Genomic DNA, 24,394 nt, shown 5'->3' on the forward strand with positions numbered 1-24,394 from the left:
GGGCTCTCTGAACGTATATCTACAAGGTGTGGTGATGGAGGTGACACATCTGCAAATATCCTGTGTCCAGATGTTATGTTCCCAGGGTTTGACTCTCAGACACTTGCATAAGCACTAGCTGCCATACCAGTCTGTACATGGTGTACTCATTTGGCAGAATTCCCTGCTGCTCTACTATTGCCATAAACCTCATCATTGCAGTCAGCAGGGACATAGGTGGGGGTACATCAGGCCATACAACACCCAGACTGTGCCAAGCCATCTCACTGTGCCACCTGTTCAAGCAACATGTACAGAGCACCCACTTAGGCATCTATGATACTATCAATGTGGGGGTCACTACATGCCCCAATGATGAGACACATATGCAACATACCGGTATCCAACTTCAATATCTGTTCTGTAAGCAGCAGTGCTCAATAGGGCACAGTTGCAGGTCCTCTACTGCTTGGACTGCATGTCTCCACAGTACACGTAGGTACTGACTGACTGTGGCTAACAATATTGGCTGCTGTCTGGTACTTGTGAGCACCTGTACAGTCACTGTGTTATGTCGGTGTCTTGCATGACAGTATTACAAATACATGCCTGGTGGCATAGTAATGCCATAAACCCCAATCAAATATATATGTACTGTCCTTTCCATTGGGGATACCTATGTCCCCAGTTAGTAGCACAGTAGTCCATACATGTGATGTACATATGTAGGGGTGACAGGTAGCCACAGACCTGGCTACACAGGTGTACAGCTCATGTGCCACACATCAACATGTCTGTACAGTGGTATGGCAGGATTCATATGGCATATCTGCAGTCACAGTCACAGGTAGGTGACATACCCATACCCTCCATATACTCCTCCATCAGCATGCCACTATCTGACTACAATGGCCATGTGTTGACTTACTTTCCAAACTGTTTTAGCACATGCAGATGACAGTTTGGCCCCTCACAGGGTTCTATCACATCATCAGTATCTGCTCACAACTGTTCATCTGCAATGCTTGTCACCTCTGAAATTCAGTATACTTGTAGGTGATCTGGGCCATGCATACAGGACAAGGTATGATCCTGCTTGATTATATATGCTCTCTATCTCTAGAAAGCATAATATATGGATTAGTCACCCTAAGGACATTAAACAACTATGTGATGTTAGTAGTACATGCTTGTTAGTGACATTTGTGTAGCACACGTAACGCACCGTAACACAGACCCTCCATACTGGTACGGTACAAAGAGCACCTCAGTGCACTTCTGCACATGTCATCTATATTACTGGCTGGGCAGATGTCATCTCAATACTGGGGGTGTGGCTGCATCTCCTGTGGACTTGGGCAATATGTGCTGTTCCTGTGACGAGGGGTAGCGATGTCTACAATTGTGATGACTGTGTGGCCATCTTGCTTGTGATGTGCACATCTCCTATTGCTCTGTGACATGATGTACAATGCTCTCACAGCCTGCCATGCACACATGGCCACATTCAGGCTAGCAGTATTTCCACTCAATGCATACAGGAAATGCCATAGCACATATATAGTGCATGCTGGCTGCGTGCGCAGTGGAAAGTTTACCTATGTAGTGGTACACAGTACAGAGGACAGTACTGGATGCAAACACCACACCTCATGTCTGCAAGTACTATCCATGTATTACACATAATGCTTGCTGATATAAGCAGGCCATGTTGTGGTCATTCATTTGGGTGGCCACATCACTCACAACCAGTAAAATAATTACAAAGGCAATCATATGTATGTGGTATGGATATACACACACACTGAGTTGGCTGCTGTGAGATTAGAATTCCTATCTATCTTCTATTACACACTATAGCTCACAGTACTTATCACATGCGCTACAGAGTTTATCTGATATCAGACTGTCAGCCAGCACTCTTAAGGTGGATGACATCAGCAGGCAGTGTAGAGGAGGGCAACAGCTAGTTACAGGGACAAAAGGTGTATAACCACTGCCCATGGATAGCCCATGTCCATTGCACTGTAAGGGGATATATTTACACACACACACACACACACACACACACACACACACACACACACACACACACTGAGCGAGCAGCTGTGAGATTAGAACTCCCTACTTATCTACTGTTACACACTATAGCTCACAGTACTTTTTGCATGCACCATGGAGTTGATCTGATATTAGGCTGTCAGACAATGCTCTTAAAGTGAATTACATCAGCAGGCTGTGTAGAGGAGGGAAATTTAGAGGGCAGCTAGCTAGTTACAGGGCCAAAAAGTGCATAACTGTTGCATGGGGATAACCCATGAGGGCATGTCCATTGTGCTGCAAGGGGATGTATTTATATACATAGAGACACACACACACACACACACACACACACACACACACACACACACACACACACACTGAGTTAGCTGCTGGATGCCAGATTAGAACCCCTACCTATCTACTGTTACACACTATAGCTTGCAGCACTTATTGCATGCACCATAGATTACATCTGTTGAATATGTGATTGCATGCACTGTATTTGTGGGGCCTGCAGAGTGATATTGCTTGGTACTGTTATTCTATCTATTGTTCTAGGAGTAGGGTACCTTTTCATATCCCTGTTGTGTGTACAGTCACCAGTAGGGCCATATATGGCTGGTCGCAGTTATATAAGCAAATATGTGGCCAGGGAAACTTTTCCCTGCTGGAGGCATGCGTTGGAATCATTATACATTACAGCACCTGTTCACCTGTGTCTGTCTACATGGATGACATTCTGCAGGCACAGAGGTCTGAGGGTGAGTGGAATATGTACTGTTGCGGCCTTGGTTTGGTTCCTCTGGGCAACTGCATTGATGTGGGAGTGCAGATAACCACAGCTTTCATAGGGTATGTGGGGAATTCATACATCCCCACATATATATATTTAAATGTGCATAACATGGATGTCTCTAATAATGTCGCTGTGTGTGTACGTTATGTATATGTGTTATATAGATATATGTAGAGAGTCTGTGTATCATTGTGATATATTTAAATATATATATATATATATATATATATATATATATATATATATATATCAGTATTATATGTATTTGGGGTACATACTGCTAGATACACTACTCATGTGAGTGGGGATAGGGAGAGACAGAATGTATACTTAGCTGTCTTTATGTACAGATGTATTTCCACATAGCAGGTCTTTGTGATGGAGAGGCAACAGAATTGCGCTCAAGTTCAAGTTAGCTAAGTGTAGGAGCATGCCCAGTGGAACTGTCAGTACATACAATGTGACTCCAGGCCAGAGATACCTGTACTCCAGTCTGTGATTTTGTGTGCTACAGACATTGGCAGCTTCACCTGATTCCACAGTACAGCACTTCCCTGAACCTATCCACGGCATTCCCCAGCTGTCTGACGTACTTATTATGTGACTGGGGTACATATTGTAACACCACACACAGGGTGACATTCTGCATACCTCTCACTGTACATGCTTTTGCAGAAAGACCAGCATTTTGCTCCATATGTCTGGCCTGTTCCTCATACAGTTGTGGTGTACTGGTAACTTATTGTATAATGCAGTCACTGAATAGTACTACCTACAGACACATTTGAGTGACGGACTTTACATCCTGCAGAAATTGTATTGTGAAACCCGCTGTTATACTAGCCACCTTCTAAGTTAATCACAGCATGTGTAATGTCTGTCTGTAGTTATGGCCCTTTGTCCCCCCATTCTCTCTGACTTTGTCCTGCTTTCTTGCAGTAACAGATTGAGGGGTATGACAGTCTGTGTGAATACCACCATATGACTACCAAACATGCAAAAGATGTGGATGCTGCCAGATTTGAGCCATCAACACCATCACCCATGCTAACATCCTTAGCCCACTGAGCCACACAGCCCACCAGACAGAGATGTGTCATTCATCATACAATCCACAGCATACAGACATATATTATCATCCCTGCATTATTGTGTGACATCCAACATGTGCCCTTCTATGTCATAGCCCTGAGGTTGGCTGGTTTGCTGATATATCATTGGTGATGTACTGTTACAGCAGTTGTATGGGAACCCTGATGTGATGGGGGTGGGGGATATGCAGGCCATGATCTGCTGGCATAGACAGTTGTGCGACAGTCCTGTGACCCCACTGTTTACCATCTCCCTTGACTATTTATTTTATTTTATTTATTTTACATTTGTTGACCGGGCTAGTCCAGCTGGATAATTTCCATTTTCAGTGGAGGCCTGGGGAGAAAAGCTCCACAGATTAAAACAAGGTTATAGAGATAAAACAATTACAATAAATGTCTGAGACACAGACAGTGAGCAACAATGCATAGATATTAGTCTAAATAAAGTAATAAAAAACACATAGTACTATCTACGTATTGAAAAAGGCATTAATTGTTTACAGTACAATTTTGTAAGAATAGGGTAGTTACATATTTTAAAATGTATATACATACTTATAAAAGACAATGTTTGTACTTTTTTTTTTTTTTTTTTTTGAGAACAGTAGTAACAGTACAGTCGTACAGTCATTAAGTCATTTGTGATCACAGAGAAAGATTGCAGTTTTGAAATAAGGAATTATGATAGTAAAATGAAGAAAGTAGATTAGTCTGGATTGGTACAAGAGCAGAGCCAGAAGTTGTTCAGATGTAAAAGAAGTTGTTTTTTAAAAGATGAAAGGAGCCAAGAGAGGTAATGTGTGAGGGAGGTTATTCCATATTTAGCCTAGTGAGTTGCAGAAAAGCCAGTAGACTGCAGCATTTGTGTTCGTAGTTGTGTTGACTTGTAGCTTTGGAGCGCAGCTGTTTCAAGTTATTATAGGGGTCAAGAGGTTACTAAGAGCAGGTGTTTTTGATGGTTGATATAGAATGTTATGTGTTATTAATAGTTGTTGATAGATAAGTTTATTAGGAAGTTCCAACCAGTGTAACTGTTTTAAGTTTATACAGTGGTGTGTTCTATACTGGGATGCTGTGGCAAAACGAGCTATGTTGTGGTAGGATGTAGACAGTTTCCTAAGGTTGCTTTTAGAGAGGTTAGTGTAAATGGAGGAAGCATACAGTAGGGTAGAGATAAGATGTGATTGTGCTAAGGTGGTCCGTGCTTCTGGTGTAAGGAAGGGTTTAATTCTGTACAGTGAACCAATCTTTTTATTAACTTCTTTTATAGTGTTATTGATGTGATAATCATAGCTAAGATTATTATCAATAGTGACACCAAGCAGTTTGGTAGTAGAGTCAGGGGAGATGAGGGAATTATCACTTGCAGTAATAGTAAAGTTAAGTTGAGAAGATTTGTGGGTAGGTGAGAATAGTAAAAGTTTTGTTTTCTTGGGGTTGAGGAGAAGACATCTTTTTGAGAACCACTGTTCGACGGTAGAAAAGGTAGATTGTGTCAGTGACTGGAGTTCAGATTGAGTGGAAGCTGTGCAAATAATGGTGGAATCATCTGCATATTGTATACAGGTAGTGTTTTGGATAGATGATTGGAGATCATTAATAAAGATAGAGAATAAGAGTGGGCCTAGTATAGATCCTTGAGGTACTCCTAAAGAGATGGGTAGTGGATATTCCATGCCATGTGGCCTAGTGAATATTATGGAGCACATACTATTGGACTGGTTACCTGTTGCCCATGTGGTTGTTAGATATTTCTAAGTAGCCCAATACCCCACTATATTCCCTTGAATACATGTGGCAAGTCCATATATATGCTACCATATTCTAGTACTCCATATAAGTGGTGTATAGGTGAGTGACTTACCTTGCGAATGCAGCAGTTGACAGACCTGTAGTTCGGGGCTGACTCTGTCCGATGCATGCAGTTACACAGCAAATACATGGTTAGTCACTGGTTGTGTGGGATGGCTGGCATCATTTTTACAATATGTAGGCGAGTCAGAGTAAGGTGTCAGTCCCTACATCTGCCTACAGGGACATCCTCAGGGGTTCCTCCTCTGAGTCCTCCTGTGGCTGTGGGGACCTAGGCACTGATGGGGGATGTGTGTTCCTTCCATTTGCTGATCCTGCTGCAGCTATTGCCACAGGATCATATTGTGTAGCATAGCACATAATGTGAACATCTGCGCACATGTGGCTGGAGAGTACTGCAGGGCTCCACCAGATATATCAAGACAATGGAAGCATGACTTCAGCCACCCAAACACACACTCTATGGTGTTCGTGTTCCTAGTTTGTCCGTGTGCCTCATTATGGCTTTCTTCCATGGGTTTGTGTGCATTTCTGATGGGTGTCATCATCCATGGTTCCACTGCATAGCCAGCATCTCCCAGTAAATGGCCATGCAGAATGTCACCGTGGCAAACATCTGGTACAGCTGCAATGCATGCCAGATATGGGAGTCATGATAACTGCCAGGGCTGCCAGCACACACATTCATGATAATGCGCTGGGCATTGCAAACAACCTGGCAGTTGATGGAGTGATACCCCTTGCGATTGATATAGATTCTACCCTCCTCACCGGGTGATGCCTTGATGTGTACATGAGTGCAGTCTATGGCACCCAGTACCTCAGAGTTGTGTGCTACATGGTAGAAGTGTTGCATACTGCTGGCCCTCACCTCAGAGGTGAGGGGAAAATAAATGTGCTCACTGGCATGTAGTAGCATGGTATCCAGGAACTAGTGAAGTATCCTGGATGCTGATGCCTGCAAGACCCCCATCATGTCCCCAGGTGGTCTTTGGAAAGTACATGTCGCTAGAATCATTAGAGCTACACATACCTTTTTTTCTACTGGGATGGGTTCCCCTCTGTTGGCTCTGGGTCTGAGTTGAGGGTGGCAGAGATCAGTGAGTTGTTGCAGTATGTCCCTGTCCACCCTGTAGTGCTCTACAATCTCCAGCTCATGTAGCTCCTGGAAGGTTACCCTGGGCCTGAACATTCTTCTCCTTCTCAGTCTAGGTCTATTGTCAGCAGCAGCAATGACCTCAGCATCTAGCACATACAGATGTAGGAGACCTGCAGCAGCCCCTAGCATTCCTTCAGTTAAAATTCCCAAGTCTGTACTCCACTGGTGTAGAGTTTGTGGGAGAAATCAGATTGTAGGGTGTATGCAACCTTTATTGGGCTTTGCTGTAGATGCAGCCTCTGCGATTGCATTCCACCTGCCAAGTACATCATTAAGAACATTTAATGGCTCTAGTTTAAGTGACTCAGTAATTTATATGTCATTGGCCTTTAGATACACTCAGCTCTGTGGCACACTGTGCAAACATGCAGAAACAAGTGCCCCGAAAGTAAACAAAGCTCAGCAGTCATTGTACACACAACCCTGAAAGGGCATGCTCAGTACAGTGGCACACCACACAAACATGGTGGAACATGCACACCAAAGTTAAACAAAGCTTAGAAGCCAATGTACACCCCCCCCCCAGATGAGCACAGCAGTCCACCATGCAAACAGGCACAGCTGAACTCCAATGAGCTTACAAGTCCTCAGACACACACCCTCGTTGATGTCAGTGACCTCTTCTGTGGACACCAACATGGTTCTGTGCCTACACGGAAGGGACATGTGGACACGGATACCCATTTGTGATGTTCAGTAACCCCAACTCATTTACATGGGGTTCCATGCACACAACCTGGAAACTGCATGGTTCCAGGCCCTACCTCATTAGCAACAGCACCATTCCACCATTGTGGATACTCCACACAGGGTCCTATACTACATTTCTGTCACATACTATGACATTTTTTTTCATAACTGTATGTTTGCTCACTGCAGAGCACTGCACAAACATAGCCAGATCATTAAAAATAAAATTAGTTTAACTTATTTCCCTTACATTTTTGGACACACAATGGATAGTTTTGCACATATCTGTGTCTGCTATGCTATTTTTGTCCATCACTTTTACAGCCTCTGTTGTCTGTTTAAAATCTTGTACATGGAATTTATCCATATACACTACAGACACCAACACGGGGTCTGCAGGACTGCCTCTCTGGTTTCTGGATTACTCTACCTCCCTCATTTGCATGAAATTCGCCTGCTTATGAGGTAATTTGCATTCAACGTATACTTTCATGTTGGAGCATGCATGCACACCACCCATTTCTGTTTACTGGATTGGAAACCTGCTCACTTTCATGTAAGCAGAGTGCCATGATGCCTACACAGTAAATAAGACCCTGTAGGCTTTATTAAATTACCCCTATGTGATGTGTATTTAACTTTGTAAAGGTTTAATTTCTTATGTTGACCGTTGTCTCAAAAGTCTATTAACACTATGTTTGGCATGTTTTGAATTCTGACAATTACTATAGGCCGTGCTTTATATACTGTGCTTAGAAATGTGAATGTGTAACTGACCAAGCCATCACTGTTTGAATTGGATTTTGTAGAAGTAATATGCTCTACCTGGTAAATTTTGAAGGTACTTTGTAATTTCTTGACAACAGTGTTCTGTTTTTGTAGAGTAACCCTACAATATCTAGTATAATGATTTTATTTTCCACATGATGAATGCAACTCCCTTAATGCAGGGCATTCAATTATGTGTGGGAATCTGCCTGTATGGTTTCTGCATGCTATATAATTGTTAGTACCTATGACTTCCATTGATCAGGTTGTCTTTGGTGTGGTATGCATTTTTATGTACTCTTGGATGTCTCATGGTACATAAAGGACAAATGGTTGTTTTGGCCACATCATATTCCAAGATTCTAACTGGTTCTAATAAATCATGTACTAAAATGTGTGGCTCTGTTATTCTATTTTCATTAAATTCATTTGAGTAGCTTTGTACAGTTTTTAGTTTGTGTTTTTTCTCACTGGCCATATCTGCAAAATGCAGTCCATTGGTTAGCATCTTTAAGCCTGTATGATACGTCTGTCTGCTCTTGTGCCACTTTCCTGACCATTAAGAATATTTCACATTGTGTATTTTTTAGTTTCAGAGTACTTGATGATTTCTGTATCTAAATGTTATTCTGTCTCACATATTAAAGTCCCATATACATTTTGTTCTCCTGCTAAATGCAGCATCATTGTTTTTAGCCTTATGTGTCCTGAGATATTCATTATTGTTACATAATTTTCAAATGCTCCATCTCATTATCCCATCCGTTATTCTATTCTAGTGGGTAAACTGTGATTACCGTCTACGTCAAAACATGGAACTGCTGGATGTTACCTTACCATTTTGAACTTGAAATATATTTGCTTTGACAGTTTACTGAAGAATATGTTTGTGTTTTAAAATTAAAAAAATAACTGAATACAGTTGCATTCATGTTTATGATGCTGTATTTATTATGTAGTTTTGCTAGATCTTGTAACATTGTGTATTTATCTGGCACAATATCTATTGTATCATGATATCCTTTTGTTCTCCTGTTGAGTCTCAGAGCCCCTTACTGATATATTTAGCTAAATCCTTGCAGCATTCAACAGCCATTTTACAGAGTAGGGATAATATTGCTGAATCCCACCCTGCATGTGGAGAGGAAATCACAGTATCTCCATATGGTGCCAATTCTGATTTCTTTGATATGCTTTTTTCATGAAGTCATATCCATAGCCCCATCCTGAGGTGCAAAGACATCAGTGTGAAACTTAACCATGGATAAGCTGCCAGTGTATTCCCTATACGTTGTGACAGGGATGAAGTCTCTGTTCTCCACTTTGGACTATAATAATAGCTAGGAATTGATTTCCTCCCCTGAGATAGGTAAGTCATCAAAATGGCTTTTATTTCCACCCCTTGGCCAATTCTTCATGGTCTAGATCTGCTAATAAAACCCATGTATCCTGGATCTCAGCCAGAGCTCCTTACATTTCTCTCACAGAGCCATCAACATAATACTTTGTTGCTTTGGCTGTTAAGATTTAGTAATATGGTAATCTTTATAATAAACCGTGGCATTAGCCATAACAATGACAGAAGTAGGTTTTTTTTTTTTGGAAAATTAAGCTTAATTTAGACAATCTTTTAACTGAAATGTTTCTGATGTGACCTGGCCATCTACTAAGTTATGAACAAGAAAAATAAAGCAGATTATATACTTAATTTTAGTAGTTAAAGACTTCAGTTTCCAACAGACTATCTTGCCTGAAGAGTGCCCTGTAAAAAAATTTCCATCATCATTTTTTCATATCATTGTACACAGACTGGCTATGTATGCCTATATGTATTCTTGGATGTATTCATTCTTAGTGTGATGTGGAGCTTTTCTCCCCGGGCCTCCACTGAAAATAGACCTGTGTCCAGTCGGACTTCCCTGGTTAACAAATGTAAAATAAAAGAAAATAAAAAAAATTCTCAAGATAACAAAGGACAAAACAAACAGTAAAAAGTTGAAAGCATGCAGCCTTGTATGTCAATTTCTAGTACTTACGTATTATCGCAACCACATTCTGATTGTCTCGCAGCCAGGTTAGAAATCTGTCATAAATCTTGATATTATGGACAAAAAAGTTACTGTCCTTAATGTCATGATTTCTGACAGATTAGTAACCTGGATGCGATATTTTACTGTTCTGGAAATCCGAGTTGAGACAAGCCCAGTGGTATGTGAAGAAAATGTACTGGCTACTTCTGGAACTCAGCTGAGAAAACCAAGAAATTCACTCCATCAGCTTTCACTTTCCATCCTGTACATTCCATGCTGGCCCCCGGGAGTGTCATCCCGTGTTTTGTGTGCTTACTGGTAAAAGTTTCATGTCTGCAGACATTACCATTTACCCCTTTTTTTGGCTGGTGTCAGGACCCTCAACCTTTACAACATTTCTGGGGAAGGGAATGTGCTGCAAAGGAGGGTCATTGCATCCATTCAGAAAATGTTATCGCTTGAAAGGAGTACGTCTATGTATTTTCTGGCTGGACATTTGGGTACATGGCCGACAGAAACACAGTTGTAGTCATTCCCGAAGTACATATTTTCAACTGTGCTTACATATGCAGAGATAGTTCTGTAATTGTGATTTGGAGTAAATACTCCATTTACGTGGTTTTGCTGTGTTCTGCTTGCACAGTTGTGTCGAGGATTTCATTTTAAAAAAATGGCGCCGACGGAAGTCCTGCTGGAAGAGGAATTTGGGTCTTAGTAATGCTCCCTGGTGATACCCAGTGTCACAGATAGCTGGTCAGTGCATTATCCACCCCTGCCAAAACACAAACACTCGTTTGTCCATAATGCCAAGAATTATGACAAATTCAGAATGTGGTTGCGATAATACGTAAGTACCCAATTTCTTTCAGAAGCGACATGTTAGTTCTTATTTGTATATAAGAGAAAATTTTAAACAAAAACTACTCACGTAATTTCACAGAAATCGCAGGATCTGCTAAAGAGTGTCTGTTTATTTACAATGCTGCTTCACAATTCAAATGTTTCGGGTTGATTGCCAATTTTGAGCCAGTGCAATATTCCTAAAAGAACTCTGGATTGATCTCTATGGAGATATGATTTAACCAATCACTGTTGGGTTTTGCAGAACACTATACCAATCAAAGAATTGAATTTTAGGTATAACAATATTAATGAGCATCCTTAGGTCATTACCGTATTCACTTTGAATACCCTTTTGAAGGCTCACACCTAGTATATTCTTGTTCACTAAAAGTTTTGTTATGCTGAAAACATTCTTCGGAGAACAACTGCAAGTCCTTCTTAAAGTTTTTGTTTGGTTTTGGCTTCAGTGAGCTGGTGGAAGATTCAACAGCTAGACATTTACTTTCTTAGGCATGTCAGTGCCTCAGTACATTACAGCACTGTGTTGGATTTTGAATATCGTTGAGATCAGTTGGAAAAATTAATGTAATTCTTTATGCAGTTTGTGAACCTTAAGTTATCTGGTCAAACGTAAGCTTCTTGAAAGGATGAAGAAACTAAAAATATTGTCAAATGTTCAATAAGAAAAATGTTACTTAAGGTTCTGTTTCTACAGGGGGTAGTTTCACCTTTCATTCCTCCATGTCAAGTCTCTGCTTGCATCACCCATGCTATTTATTTTAATCAACTGTAGGGTTGCTGAATGCGATAAGAAGGAGACACCCCATGAAAATAACCCCAGATTCCTTTCCATATTGAATTTCAGCCAATTTACCTAATAAAAAAAATCATATTGCATTCCGCCTCATGATCTACTTGTTACACAGTTGATGTATCTGTCATTTTTTTCTATGAACATGTAATGTATATCTGCCTGTTTAAATGTATATTACAAGTATTTTATGTGTATTATAAAATAAAGGAGTATATTGCAGTTAAGAGGCAGACTAGTACTGAACACCCTTGACAGTGCAACTGGATATACTGCAGAGAGCAGTTCATCATATATAATGCTGATGTCAGTTGAGTTTACAGAGAGCAATTCATGCTGACAGGACTGCTTTTGCAGTCAAGGAAAAAAAAAAACATAATTCTAAACTGACAAAGAAGGACAAATCCATGCAGAAAGGGGTATAATCCTTTGCTGGATTCCATATGTTTAGTAACAGTGACATATGATAAGAGAAAGTAAGATGAATCATGAAGATTTTTTTGACTGTGAAACTGCTTTATGAAAATAAACTGTTAACACCTAGGTATATGACTATTTTAGACATCAGAAGGATTACCTCATTGCATGTTTAGTGAAGTATATAAGCAAGCATTATTAGATCATCAGTTTTTTTGCATCTTAAATTAGTGTATACATTTCTTTGCTTTCGTGTTGGAATTTGAGTGCATGTTATTGTCGTCAGACCTCTATTTCTCATAATAGCTATGTATCATAAATTTGTTCTTCTACCTTGTGAACCAGTACCAATGAGTCATGATTTATTACACCACTACCCACATTTAGTAGAGCTGAAATGCTATGAGAAACATACACTTAGACATATTCAGACACGCCTACATTTAATATGTGGCTATGTTTGTTATGTTTGCACATTTTAAATACACCCGTTTATATGGTTGTATAATTGTTAAATTTTACAAGTGTTTTATTCTTTAAAAATATAAAACAGGGCACATGTTTAATCAAAAAGAATTTGAGAGGTTGTTTATTCAAATAGTAGTTTCATAATTTGGTTACCTGGTTTGTGAATGAACTTTTTGTTTCTTTAAATAGAGGGCAGGACATAAAATTACCTACATCTGAATTAAAACTCCAGGGCTATGGCACCCTCATTCATGTGCTCTGTACGTATAAGAGATGTGGATGAGAGAAAGAATGAATGCTTGAAACTGAACAGAGAGCTTCTCCAGTAAAATACCTGATGCTTTCAGATCCGCAATCTTATTTCTAAGCAGTTTAATTAATTATTTATGGGTTTGTTAGTTAATTTGTTGACCACACCCTTTGTCAAGGGAGATAAACAAAGGTTATTTTTTGCAGACCACAGACAAAAATAATGGAGTACCCATACTCAGGAAAAAAAAACACAGAAAGAAAAGTGTTTTCCAGCACAAAGAAGCAAACATAACAAATGGCTTACAGATTAGCATCATGCTGTCATATGTAACAAATAAGCTTTAAATAATTTTACCTAACAATGCAGAAATCAAACAACTCAACAACAGTGAAGTGCTTCTAATATGAACAAGCAACTTGCAATAGCTGCATGTTCCAGGAAAGTTTCAGTCTGTCACAAAAAGTAAGCATTATCCATTGGTTTGCACTTACTGAAATTCACCATATAGGGATGAAAAAGGTTGTAGTCATACAGTATAGGACAGCCACAATATTCTTTGTTAATACTTTGAGTAAACATGGCTGTCTCTACCCTGGAATACCAGTTCTAGCCCATCTAGGGAAGGCTGGCCTGATTCCATTGTTCCATTTTCTGTTTTAAAGCATAGCACTTAGCCTACACATTTGTTGAGAGTATACCCCATGCCCATTCACCATTTCTGCTGTAAGAACTGCACAGCCTGCCATATGGAGCTGGGCAGATGGAATGCCACTAGAGAAGACAGTAATACGAAACTGTTGTTTGATTTATTTATTTCCCTCTGCTAGCAAGCTGAGTGAACCAGTCATAAGTGTGTGTGTGTGTGTGTGTGTGTGTGTGTGTGTGTGTGTGTGTGTGTGTGTGTGTGTGTGTGTGTGTGTGTGTGTGTGTGTGTGTGTGTGTGTGTGTGTCTATCTGTTGTCGTGACCTAAGCTAAGAAACTGGCATAAACTGGATAGCACTTCATATAAGTACAGTGAAAAGAAATGTAGCCGAGTTTAGCGTTCTAGAACACAACAGCAGGGAGTAGTAACTTTTCGTTTGTATTGTCATTGCTGCAGTAGAATGCATTTGGTCAATAACTGACACTTCCCCAGGCCTCTTACCAATGAAGATGAGCAGGTGGTAGATGGGGAGCAACATAAACATAAGGTTGTGGTATTAGTAATCATTGTAGTGGTAAGGTATCTGGCTGGGGTGATAGCTAAGTAACAATATGAAAAGTAAAATTCTGCCAAAGAATCATGGCCACATCTGTAAAATATGCATGTATTCAGTTTACTGATTTAAGTAACTGTATATTCAACCTAATATTGTTTCCTTTTTTTCTGTCCCAAAGGGCAAAGGGAAAGTGAGGACTTATTGGCTTCTTGGAGAACGACTGAGCAGCACCCGTGGCTGAGTTGCAATCCCAAGTGCAGTCTTTATCCTTGTTTCTCAGTAAGGTCAGCAAGTCCGGTGGGATCAGTGTGCTTTACTCTGTCTGTCTTGCTCTGATCGCCATCTTCTCAGCCCTTGAAGAGACTGTTTGGTTGTCTGAGAGCTGCTCCACTACTTTTTAGCAGCACACAATAACTCATGAAGTTCATGCTGTTTCTGATGCCTTCTTTTGGGGAGAAGCCTTCCTTGATTCATGCAACTTGACTGCCTTGGATATCAGACAATAAATAAATAAATTCTAATGGATTTTCTTCTTGAAAAATGGAAATTGTCTCCCCATATTAAATAATGTTCACTTATTTCATGGATTTCGGAGGCAAGGAAGCGTTTAGTTATCAATGATTGTAAGAACATTTACCATGCATTGTTATGGAACTTTTAAATAAGATATATTTGATATCTGAAATATATACTTGTTTTGAAGGTGAGGAACGAATCCAGTTTCAGCACATCTCAGGAATATCTTGGGGGGTGCAAGTATGCAAATAATGTCAAATTTACATGGAAGAAAGCTAAGAGCCTGCAGGCAACTCTACAAATAACTCGCTCATTTACAAATATTTAGGCATGTTTTATCAACTATCGGTAGAAAAATTAGCAGGATAACCTCAACCTCTTCTTCTTAGATTAACACTGGCATTCATTAAGAGGTATGTCAACTCCTATTAGCAAGGTGTATGACTCTGAAACCTGAAAATGCAGTACCTAAAATAAAAGCAGTGTAAATTTGAGTCTTTGAAGGTATCACAGATATATTCAGTGTATTTACAGGGACAGGGAAATTCCAGCAGGGAACCCTGCTATATGACACTGGTTTTAATATTTCAGGACCATGAAAATATTGAACTCAAGTGTCCCAGCAGAACTACAGAGCTGAAGACCACTCAGCCAGACTGAATATATTAGTCCCACCTCTAAAAGGATCTATCAGTTCATCAGTTTCAGAGCATCCAGATGTACATCTGATTTTTTTGGAGAAAGAAAGCAGTGCTGGTTCATGAGGCTGCCTTTCTAGGCACAACCAATGCTGCACAACTGCACCTTATTCAGCACAGAAACTTCTGCTTAGATCCTTGCTTCTGTTTTAAATAGGTACATCTAAGGTAGCTAAATGCATAAGGTATTCTGGTCAGGACAGGAGTCCTTTATGTAGAGATGGCCATGATACCACAGTGTTTGCTGATTCCTAAACCTGAATCTGGCTCTGGACATTATTATTGTCTGGTTATTGTCTACAGAGATTAGTTCATGAAGACGTATGCATTTATGGACTGCTTCAAGTGATCAGAGCTAATTTCCCGGTCTCCAAACTTTCATTTTATACTGTTTTCATGGATTGAATTCAGCATGTGTCTCCCATTCAGGAAGTTAATTTTGCATAGCTTTTGTAATTGTTCCTCATTTTTTTCAAATGTACTGTTTTATATTTTAAAAGAATGAAACACAAGCCCACACGTACAACAATCAGTCTTGTTTCAGATGTGCTAGTAAACCAAAAAGGTCCTGGTGCCTTCTACAAAAATCCTAATAAGTATAAGCACTGACATTAACTGAAAGTATTGCAACTGCATGTACTGGGAAAGAACATGGCCCTAACCATGATCCTCCTGTGTGCCCTGCTTTCCAATCATCAACACAACCACATGTACTGGGAAAGAACATGGCCTTAACCATGATCCTCCTGTGTGCCCTGCTTTCCAATCGTCAACACAACTGCATGTACTGGGGAAGAACATGGCCCTAACCATGATCTTCCTGTGTGCCCTGCTTTCTAATTGCCAACCCAACTGCATGTACTGGGGAAGAACATGTCCCTAACCATGATCCTGCTGTGTGCCCTGCTTTCCAATCAACACAACTGCATGTACTGGGGAAGAACATGTCCCTAACCATGATCCTCCTGTGTGTCCTGCTTTCCAACTGTCATCATAAAAGTGTCTCCAGCTAAACTCAGTCATTTAAACACAACCAGGAAAAGGAAAGATTTTTCCAGTAGCTGAGGCCACTTGCTAAGTCAATGAACAATGAATGACACTAGCCATATCTTGCCCTTCCAATATTTCCTTTTAAATTATATGCTTCATAAAGATCCATTAGGTACACACATTAAAGACGATACATGCTCAAATGTATTTGAGAAGTACATTTGAATCATTAAGACATGACATGGAATAGATTATTACACTAATAAAATAGCACTGAGTAGGTATACAATGAATATTATGAAGTAATCCTTTCTTCCAAAAATATATATTTTAGTCCTGTTTTGTAAATAACTTTTATGTTGCTTTAATTGGTTTCCTGAAAGGCATGTAACAATGCTAAACAGCAAACTCCATCTTCACTGCTAAACCTTTCTGATGTATAACTACTATGTCTCTCAGGGGCATACTTGGATTTAGTATCATCACACTATACTGCTTTAGTAATTTTGTTATTCTACAGTTTCATCCTTTAGTATAAACCACTACATTTCATTGATAGATACACCTGTTTCTATACACCCATCCTCTCTGTTATATCCACTTGACAAACCATCCATTGCAGGTCAGAGCTTCTTGGCTTTATTATATCTTCCTTCCACGTTGCCATGTGACAGACGCTGTAAATACTTAAGTCATTCACTCACACTCTGATATTAGACCTTTCTCTAACCCTTCTGTTTTTCTCTGAGGCCTTTAAAGAAATTGTAGCAGAGAGCAGTTCCAATATTTAACAAAACCTGCTTTTGATATAGCTATATAATATTTTTCAAATTCTTTTTATATATACTGCCTTTACAACAGTTATTACATTATCTGTTTTCTTCATCCTATTTCTCATCACATACTCCTGTGAGAAAGGGTATAATGATCTGTTTGCTCTTCTCTTACCTTCCATCTCCTTCCCTTCCCGTAGTCAGATGATGTCAATTTCCTTTTCACATTTTAGAAAGATGACCCTAATTTTCCATCTAGCATCTGTAACCGTTTAAGCATGTTCACTGCTTCGTTTTATGGAGAGGTATCTTGAGTCTTCATCCATTTCTAACATTCCCAATTATTATAATCACTTATGATAATGAGGTAGCTAATAGAGTTCCAAGGACAAGGTGATAATCAGCACAGAACAGTGACAGATCTGGTAAATGAGTGGACTGCAGCATTCATTCAGTGTATTAAAATCTAACAGAATGCCCCCACTGTGCTGTAGCATTACCTGTTTAGAAAAGTGTAATCATGTCTACAGGTTTCTGCTAACCCTTTATGATTACTAAAGTGCACCAGATAGATCATGTGTTATTTAATCCCACTTCCATAAGACCCATCATTCATAATTGCTCAAGATGTAAATGGAATCCAGAGTACCAGACCTAAATGAAAATTATATCTGTCTCTATCATGATCTGCCATTACATGCACATTGAATGCATACAAAGACAGCCAGAACATTAACATATCCAGACACTTCTGTAGAGGTCATAACGTTACAGTAACCTTACACTGACTAGAACTTTCAGAACTGGTATCATCCTCATCCCACAACATATGTCATTTATTACATAGCTGAAACGGGTGAAAATTCTACCCCTTTCAGCCGGAGTTACTTGGCTCTGCTAGTTACACTGAAAAATGTCATGAAGAAGTCTGCACTGAATGACTTTTTCAACCTGTTTTGCAATTGCAGAAACTACTGTTATTCCACATAATTCCAATATATCACTAGAACTTCCTTAGAAGTGTCCCCTAAAGTTCTGGAACTGCCTCCATTGTGAAATACATGACTGGTATAGTCTGTCTAGGCAATGCATTTGTCAGTGACTGACAGTCCAACTACTTTTTCAGCATTAGCAGCGTTGCTGCCATGCTGTGCAAACATTGTTGACAGGGGTTCCACTGGGTTCATTACAAGGCACTTGGACCACATAAATATAACAAACAAATGGGCATTCAGACTTAGCATTGCAGTCTCCAATTTAAAATGTGTTGCTGGGATAACTCCTCCAGGGCAGGTATATAAGCCCTGTTTTCTTAATAAAAAGTGATGAAGCCTTCCAATTTCCTTTAAAAGAAACAAGCTAAGGCATGCCATTTCATTCCAATAGAACCAAAATAAAGGTGTTGTTCTTAACATAGACCACCTTGGTAGTTTTATTGCTTACAAGATTTTTCATAATGCTTTGTTAGAGATCATTCTGCTCAGGTTACAGTGGGAAGGCTGGCTGTATACATTAAATATTTACAGTACCTTCAGTCCATAATTCTGAAGTATAATGACTTCACTGCTTGAATGTTAGTTAGCCCATGCGAATTTTCAGAAGTGTGTGTAAAATAATCTTATAACCTCCTGCCATGGTTAGAATTATTGAACTCATTACATGAATCATTAATATATTGGTTTAGTAACTTTATGACAAAAGTCCCTGCCACAGGATTAGTATATCATAATCCTACACATCTCAATGAATTGGAATCTTCAAGCTGTAGGCTGAATTAACAATGATCTGATTTTTGTTTGGTTTTAAGATGAGTGGAAAAAAATTATTAAAGATCATTAGCTCTGACAACTGCATTTGCAGTCTGAAACAGTCTGATATGTACAGAATTATGTAGGTGTATAAGTCAAATCTCTGTTATATCTGAGTCTAAATGTATTGATTTGAACTTCCACATTAGAATTCTAAGAATACTAAATTGCAGTTTTGATGTTATTTACATTATAAGATCATAACAGGACTATTTATTGTTCAGGGAGGCTGGGTTTCTCTGTTTCTGATCCCTCTTAGTTTACATCAGAGAAAGGAGTAGGTGATTTATGTAACTAAGGAAAGTTTTTACATCTTAAGAGATTTCATCATATCAGCATTGAACAAGAGTCACAGCTCACTTCATCAGGGTGTGGAACTGAAACGTTTCTTCTGTACTTGTAGCAAAAAATACTTATTTTATATTTTTCAAGTTCAATGCCTGTTTAATGACATTTTACTCAACTCTTCAGACGTCATAACTTTAATTAATATATACTCTTTACAGGCAACTATTTTTGGTCTTTATTATCTAAAAGGCCACTTTTCTTCTGACTACTGTTAAGAATCATCTCCCGCATCAGAGAACATGGTGTACAGGATCATAGGATAAACTCCTTGGTAAACAAAAAGCAGAAAGTAAAACCAGCCTCAGCTAATAAATATCTTTAGATCTCTTTGCAGTTCTAAAATGTATTCAAAGGAAAAATTAGAGCACAAGAGTATGCTGTTGGGCTTTTTTAATTGACTTTTATTTCATTCATATGATTAAGCCAGGTACTTGGCTAAAGTTCTGCATGAATCTGATTAACTCTCTGTTATATAACTGAAGGAATGTGTTTATCTAGTCAGTTTCTCACAAAATCAGAAATAAATGTGAGTTGACAAAACCTGTGTACTTTCAAGGAAACTATACAGGTCTATATGACTCTGAGCTCTTCTGTACTGAACCTAGTTAATATTATACCTCTTAACGGGCACATTACAAGTGAACTTTACAAAATATACAATTCAAGCTCTTCTGTGTGAGAATTGTGAAAGATTACACACTGTTCCTACATCTTTAACTAACAAATTACAACTTTTAACAACTACAACTGTTAAGTTTCAGTAAAACTAAAGTAAGTTGTTATTTGACTGTATAAAATGCTGTATGAAACAAAGATGCTAACTTAAAGAAGCACTTATAGTTATAAAAGTAATCCCAATAAACTCATGAAAGTAATTAAATGTACCTAATGTTTTATAGCATTAAACACGTTCCTTAGACATAAAACCACAACTGTTTTAGATGTAACCGTAAAGTAAAAGATGCATATAGAATGCATATAAAATAAATTTTATACTGCATTGTAACTTAGATTTTACACAAACACAAAACGCATGCATATATATATACATGTATATATATATATATATATATATATATATATATATATATATATATATGTGTGTGTGTGTGTGTGTGTGTGTGTGTGTGTGTATGTATGTAGCGAGAGTGACATTGGTGGTTTTTGGCTGTATTGGCTTGAATGTACCCAGAAAGGCTTAAAAAGTAAAAAAAGTATGGGCATTCAGAAGCCATTTAACTAAAACACTGGTGTGTCCTTAAGGGGTGATTTGTATATTTCCCATAGGCCACCACTACAGGAGGTTTAAGGTATTACACAATTAACATCCTGGATTGGGTGGATATTTCTTGCAGTTTGTACTGAATGGTTTGTCACTGTGACCTTTCTACCCTTTAGTTTTGGGTTTTGTGTTGGTGTGTGTGTGTGTGTGTGTGTGTGTGTGTGTGTGTGTGTGTGTGTGTGTGTGTGTGTGTGTGTGTGTGTGTGTGTGTGTATGTGTGTGTCTATATCAGTGTTCTGGACAAAATCAAAATGATAAAATCGACACAAAAAAGCCAACATAAAAAATTAACAGTAGACAGTGTATCACATAGGTTCATATGTTCATAGGTAGGTACTAGGCTATTGGCCCTAGGGTCTATATAAGCCTAGCCTAAAGGTACCCTGGCTTTCACCAGCCAAGAAAATTATTTTCCTGTGCCACTGTCGAGCAGAGCCACAGAAGTGATCCCCCGGGGGGATTTCTTATCTCCCATCCAATCATCAAGATTTTTCTTGAAGAGTGCTTTGTTTGATATAGATAGGTAGTTTGTTCCATAGTATGGGAAGTCTCTGGGACAGGAATCTATCCCTCCAGCATGTTCTGTTTATTGTGGTGACAAGGTTTAGGTTCCTAGAGCATGTAGCTTGGAGGGATTGGGATTTCTTTAAGTGGAGCATGCCCAAAAGCTCTGGGTTTGACATAGGTTTGTGTGTTAGGCAGAGATCGCCTCTGAGTAAGCAATATGCGACGGAGTAAAGCTGCAGTTTTTTGAGACGGTCTGCGTAGGGTATCTGTTTGAGGCTGGTAATCCTCTTTGTGAGGTATTTCTGTGACTTGAAATATAATCTCACAGCATACAAATAAAAAACAATGTTTTTGCAGGAGGCAAGTCTCTCTGCATCCCCACATTCTTCCACTAATTACATATAACAACTCTGAGACTGCACAATACCAGGGAATGGATATATAATAGTGATCTTGCACAAATGTCGACATCTTTATTGTTCTCCAAATTTAGTCAGAAAAAGTTGTCAAATAACTTGAATTTAACAAAATGAATGCCTCCTCATGTATCCAAGATAAATATATATCTATACATATACACACACACACACACACACACACACACACACACACACATATATATATATATATATATATATATATATATATATATATTTGATTTTCTTTCACAACATTGTAGACCTATTACATCAACATACACTGCATTTAGCAAGAATGGTCGAAACTCATTAAATAAAAAAAAAAAATTAGTGTTGCTCCCAAACACCCCCACGTACCCTCTGCTAACAATATATACCAACACTGAGATCACAAAATAATGAGATAGTACAGAATCCTACTCCCCACTGTGCACCGATCCTGCAAAGCAAATGCCAGCATCCTGTGATGAACTGGCAATTCGATAAAATAAAACAAATGTGAAGCACAGCTTTCTTGGGTGTTACAGCTCCACACTATAGTAACTTTAAGGTGTTGCAGTACATGGAGTAATGAAAATACTTGGTTTGACTAGAAAAAAAATTCTCTCTACAACTGCTAAGATTTACTATGTTTAGTTACCAGGGGCAGTGTCCTAGAAAGGGTGAGGTAAACAAAGAATCTACCCCGGCTCCAACTTGTTGGATGTTCCCAATGTTTAAAAAAGAGAGAGTTTAACAGCTTACAATGAGTCAATTAAGTGATCGTGATCTCGCATAATAGATAAATTAATATCAAACTGCCCTGTATTTTTAAATGATAAACTACCCTTAGCAAAATTGGAACCAAAAGACACATTCAGGCTCTCTATCTGCAATAACCTTTAGCCATTTTTGGACAGGGGAATGTTGTTAAAATGTCTGACAGTTTGCAAGCCGTCATTAAGTGATCTCCTATGCTTAAGGGGGTGAGGTGCCAAGTGTATTCCCCAGGAGCACTAAATTCACTTGCTGCAGGTATGACCACATTAGGGAATAATGGAGTACATTCCTCTGCAAAAGTATATTCAAGTACTATTATTTGTAATTTCGTTTTTCTAACAATTCATTGAAAGAGAATTAGTAGTATTGCATATATAAATAATATGCAGTTTTCACAAAAACTGCCTTAAGTCAGTGCCTGTCCACTCTTGAACCTCCTCTATCATTTCATTCCTACAGATTCACTGGTAAGGCTATCCCATGTATCAACCACACTATGTGTGAGAAAAGTTTCTTCACATTGCCAATGAACCATACAGTGTATGTTTACAAACTGTGTCCTTTTGCTCTTGTGCAGCTATTTTTCCACATGATGCTTCCTCGAGTACATTATTTGTTGTGGACTATAAACATTTCTGTCACACCCTCCCCCCACATCCCTTCTTCAAGAGTGCATATATTACACATAGGTTTGCAGCAGAAATTAATAAATATGTATAAAGATTCATTGATGTGTACTGGATTTACTGTAGTCTCTTTTTCTTTTTTTGATGGCAAGCCAAAGTCTGTCTCTAAATGTTTTGACAAAAGCTTTTCTAAGTAATATTGACATGTCAGCCTCAAAGTGTTTCGGCAAAGTCAATGAATACTTGGGCTACAGAAAGGAAACATAACATTTTTCTAGTAGTACTGACAAGCGTTGGAAGCATGAAGCCCCAGAGGCCCCCTCCCTTTCCTATTGCCTGCATCATCAGGCCTTTCCTTTTAATAATGCCGGCTCTTAGACTGAAAGTAGGATAATGAGGGCCCTTTGTTAGCTATATCACACATGACATGCAATATCTGGATGCTGTCATTCAAACTGGACTATGACTTCTTGTTTTTAGTGATAGCAGAAAATTATTAAACTACACTCGTCAACTTTGCCTTGTGTTTTGATGGATGGCCTAGGGATTGGTTATCTGTATTTGGGATAAAGTGTCATCAGACTAAAACTTTTAGCCATATTCACCAGCTGTAATTACCATGACAGAAAATATTCCTACTACCTGCCTATATACAACACAATATTTTATCATAATTAATATAGACTTCATAAAACACTTTTGTCCGCTGTAACATAATATGATTTTCAATGGTATTTTAACTCTGTGGGGATGATTTTTTTCTGTTTATAACATAAATAACTCATGATCCTTAAACCACAATTTATTAAAACTAGTTACTGTCAGTGTGTTTTATCAAATGCTGTAATTATATGTATTCTAATCATCATAGTTCTTTTTAAGTATTTGAAATGCTGGGCATTGCTTTTGCCAGATTAAAAGATTGAATTATCTTACTATTGGCTTTTGTGTGTCTGAAATCACAGTACAGCATGAAGTGGGATTTTCCCCTTTCTCCACTGCTCTGTGATCTCAGAGTTGGTGTAGAAGATACTGGGGGCTTGCCCCATGCATAAATAGTTTTCTGGGGGGGGGTTCATTATTTTTTGTTTCAAACTTATTAGATTGATTTTTAATGAATAGTTGCGTGCCCAATATTTCATTAGGTAACAATTTTAATATTTGAGCTTTGCCTGCAAACATCACAGCATGAACAGATCTGCTTGGTTCCTAACAGGAATGTGGCAGATGGAGATTATCAGCAGTTTGCTCAGTAATAAGCTTCTGATAAACAACTTATTTTACTTGCCCATTTTTATGTTAGCA

The 24,394-nt window shown here is 38.8% G+C and overlaps 1 protein-coding gene across 1 annotated transcript in view; it reads left to right on the top strand.

Annotated features, from left to right (window-relative positions):
• Positions 1-20,527, top strand: part of NPR1 (natriuretic peptide receptor 1) — a 3,300,976-nt gene extending 3,280,449 nt beyond the window's left edge. The window contains exon 22 of the mRNA XM_044079969.1: positions 14,542-20,527. Within this exon, the coding sequence (XP_043935904.1) occupies positions 14,542-14,604 (63 nt within the window). The 3' untranslated portion in view covers positions 14,605-20,527. The remainder of the gene's footprint in view (positions 1-14,541) is intronic.
• Positions 20,528-24,394: the final 3,867 nt, after the last annotated feature.

This window comes from Protopterus annectens, chromosome 8.part0 (assembly GCF_019279795.1).
Source record: "Protopterus annectens isolate FY-2018-M chromosome 8.part0, PAN1.0, whole genome shotgun sequence".
NCBI classification, from domain to species: domain Eukaryota; kingdom Metazoa; phylum Chordata; order Ceratodontiformes; family Protopteridae; genus Protopterus; species Protopterus annectens.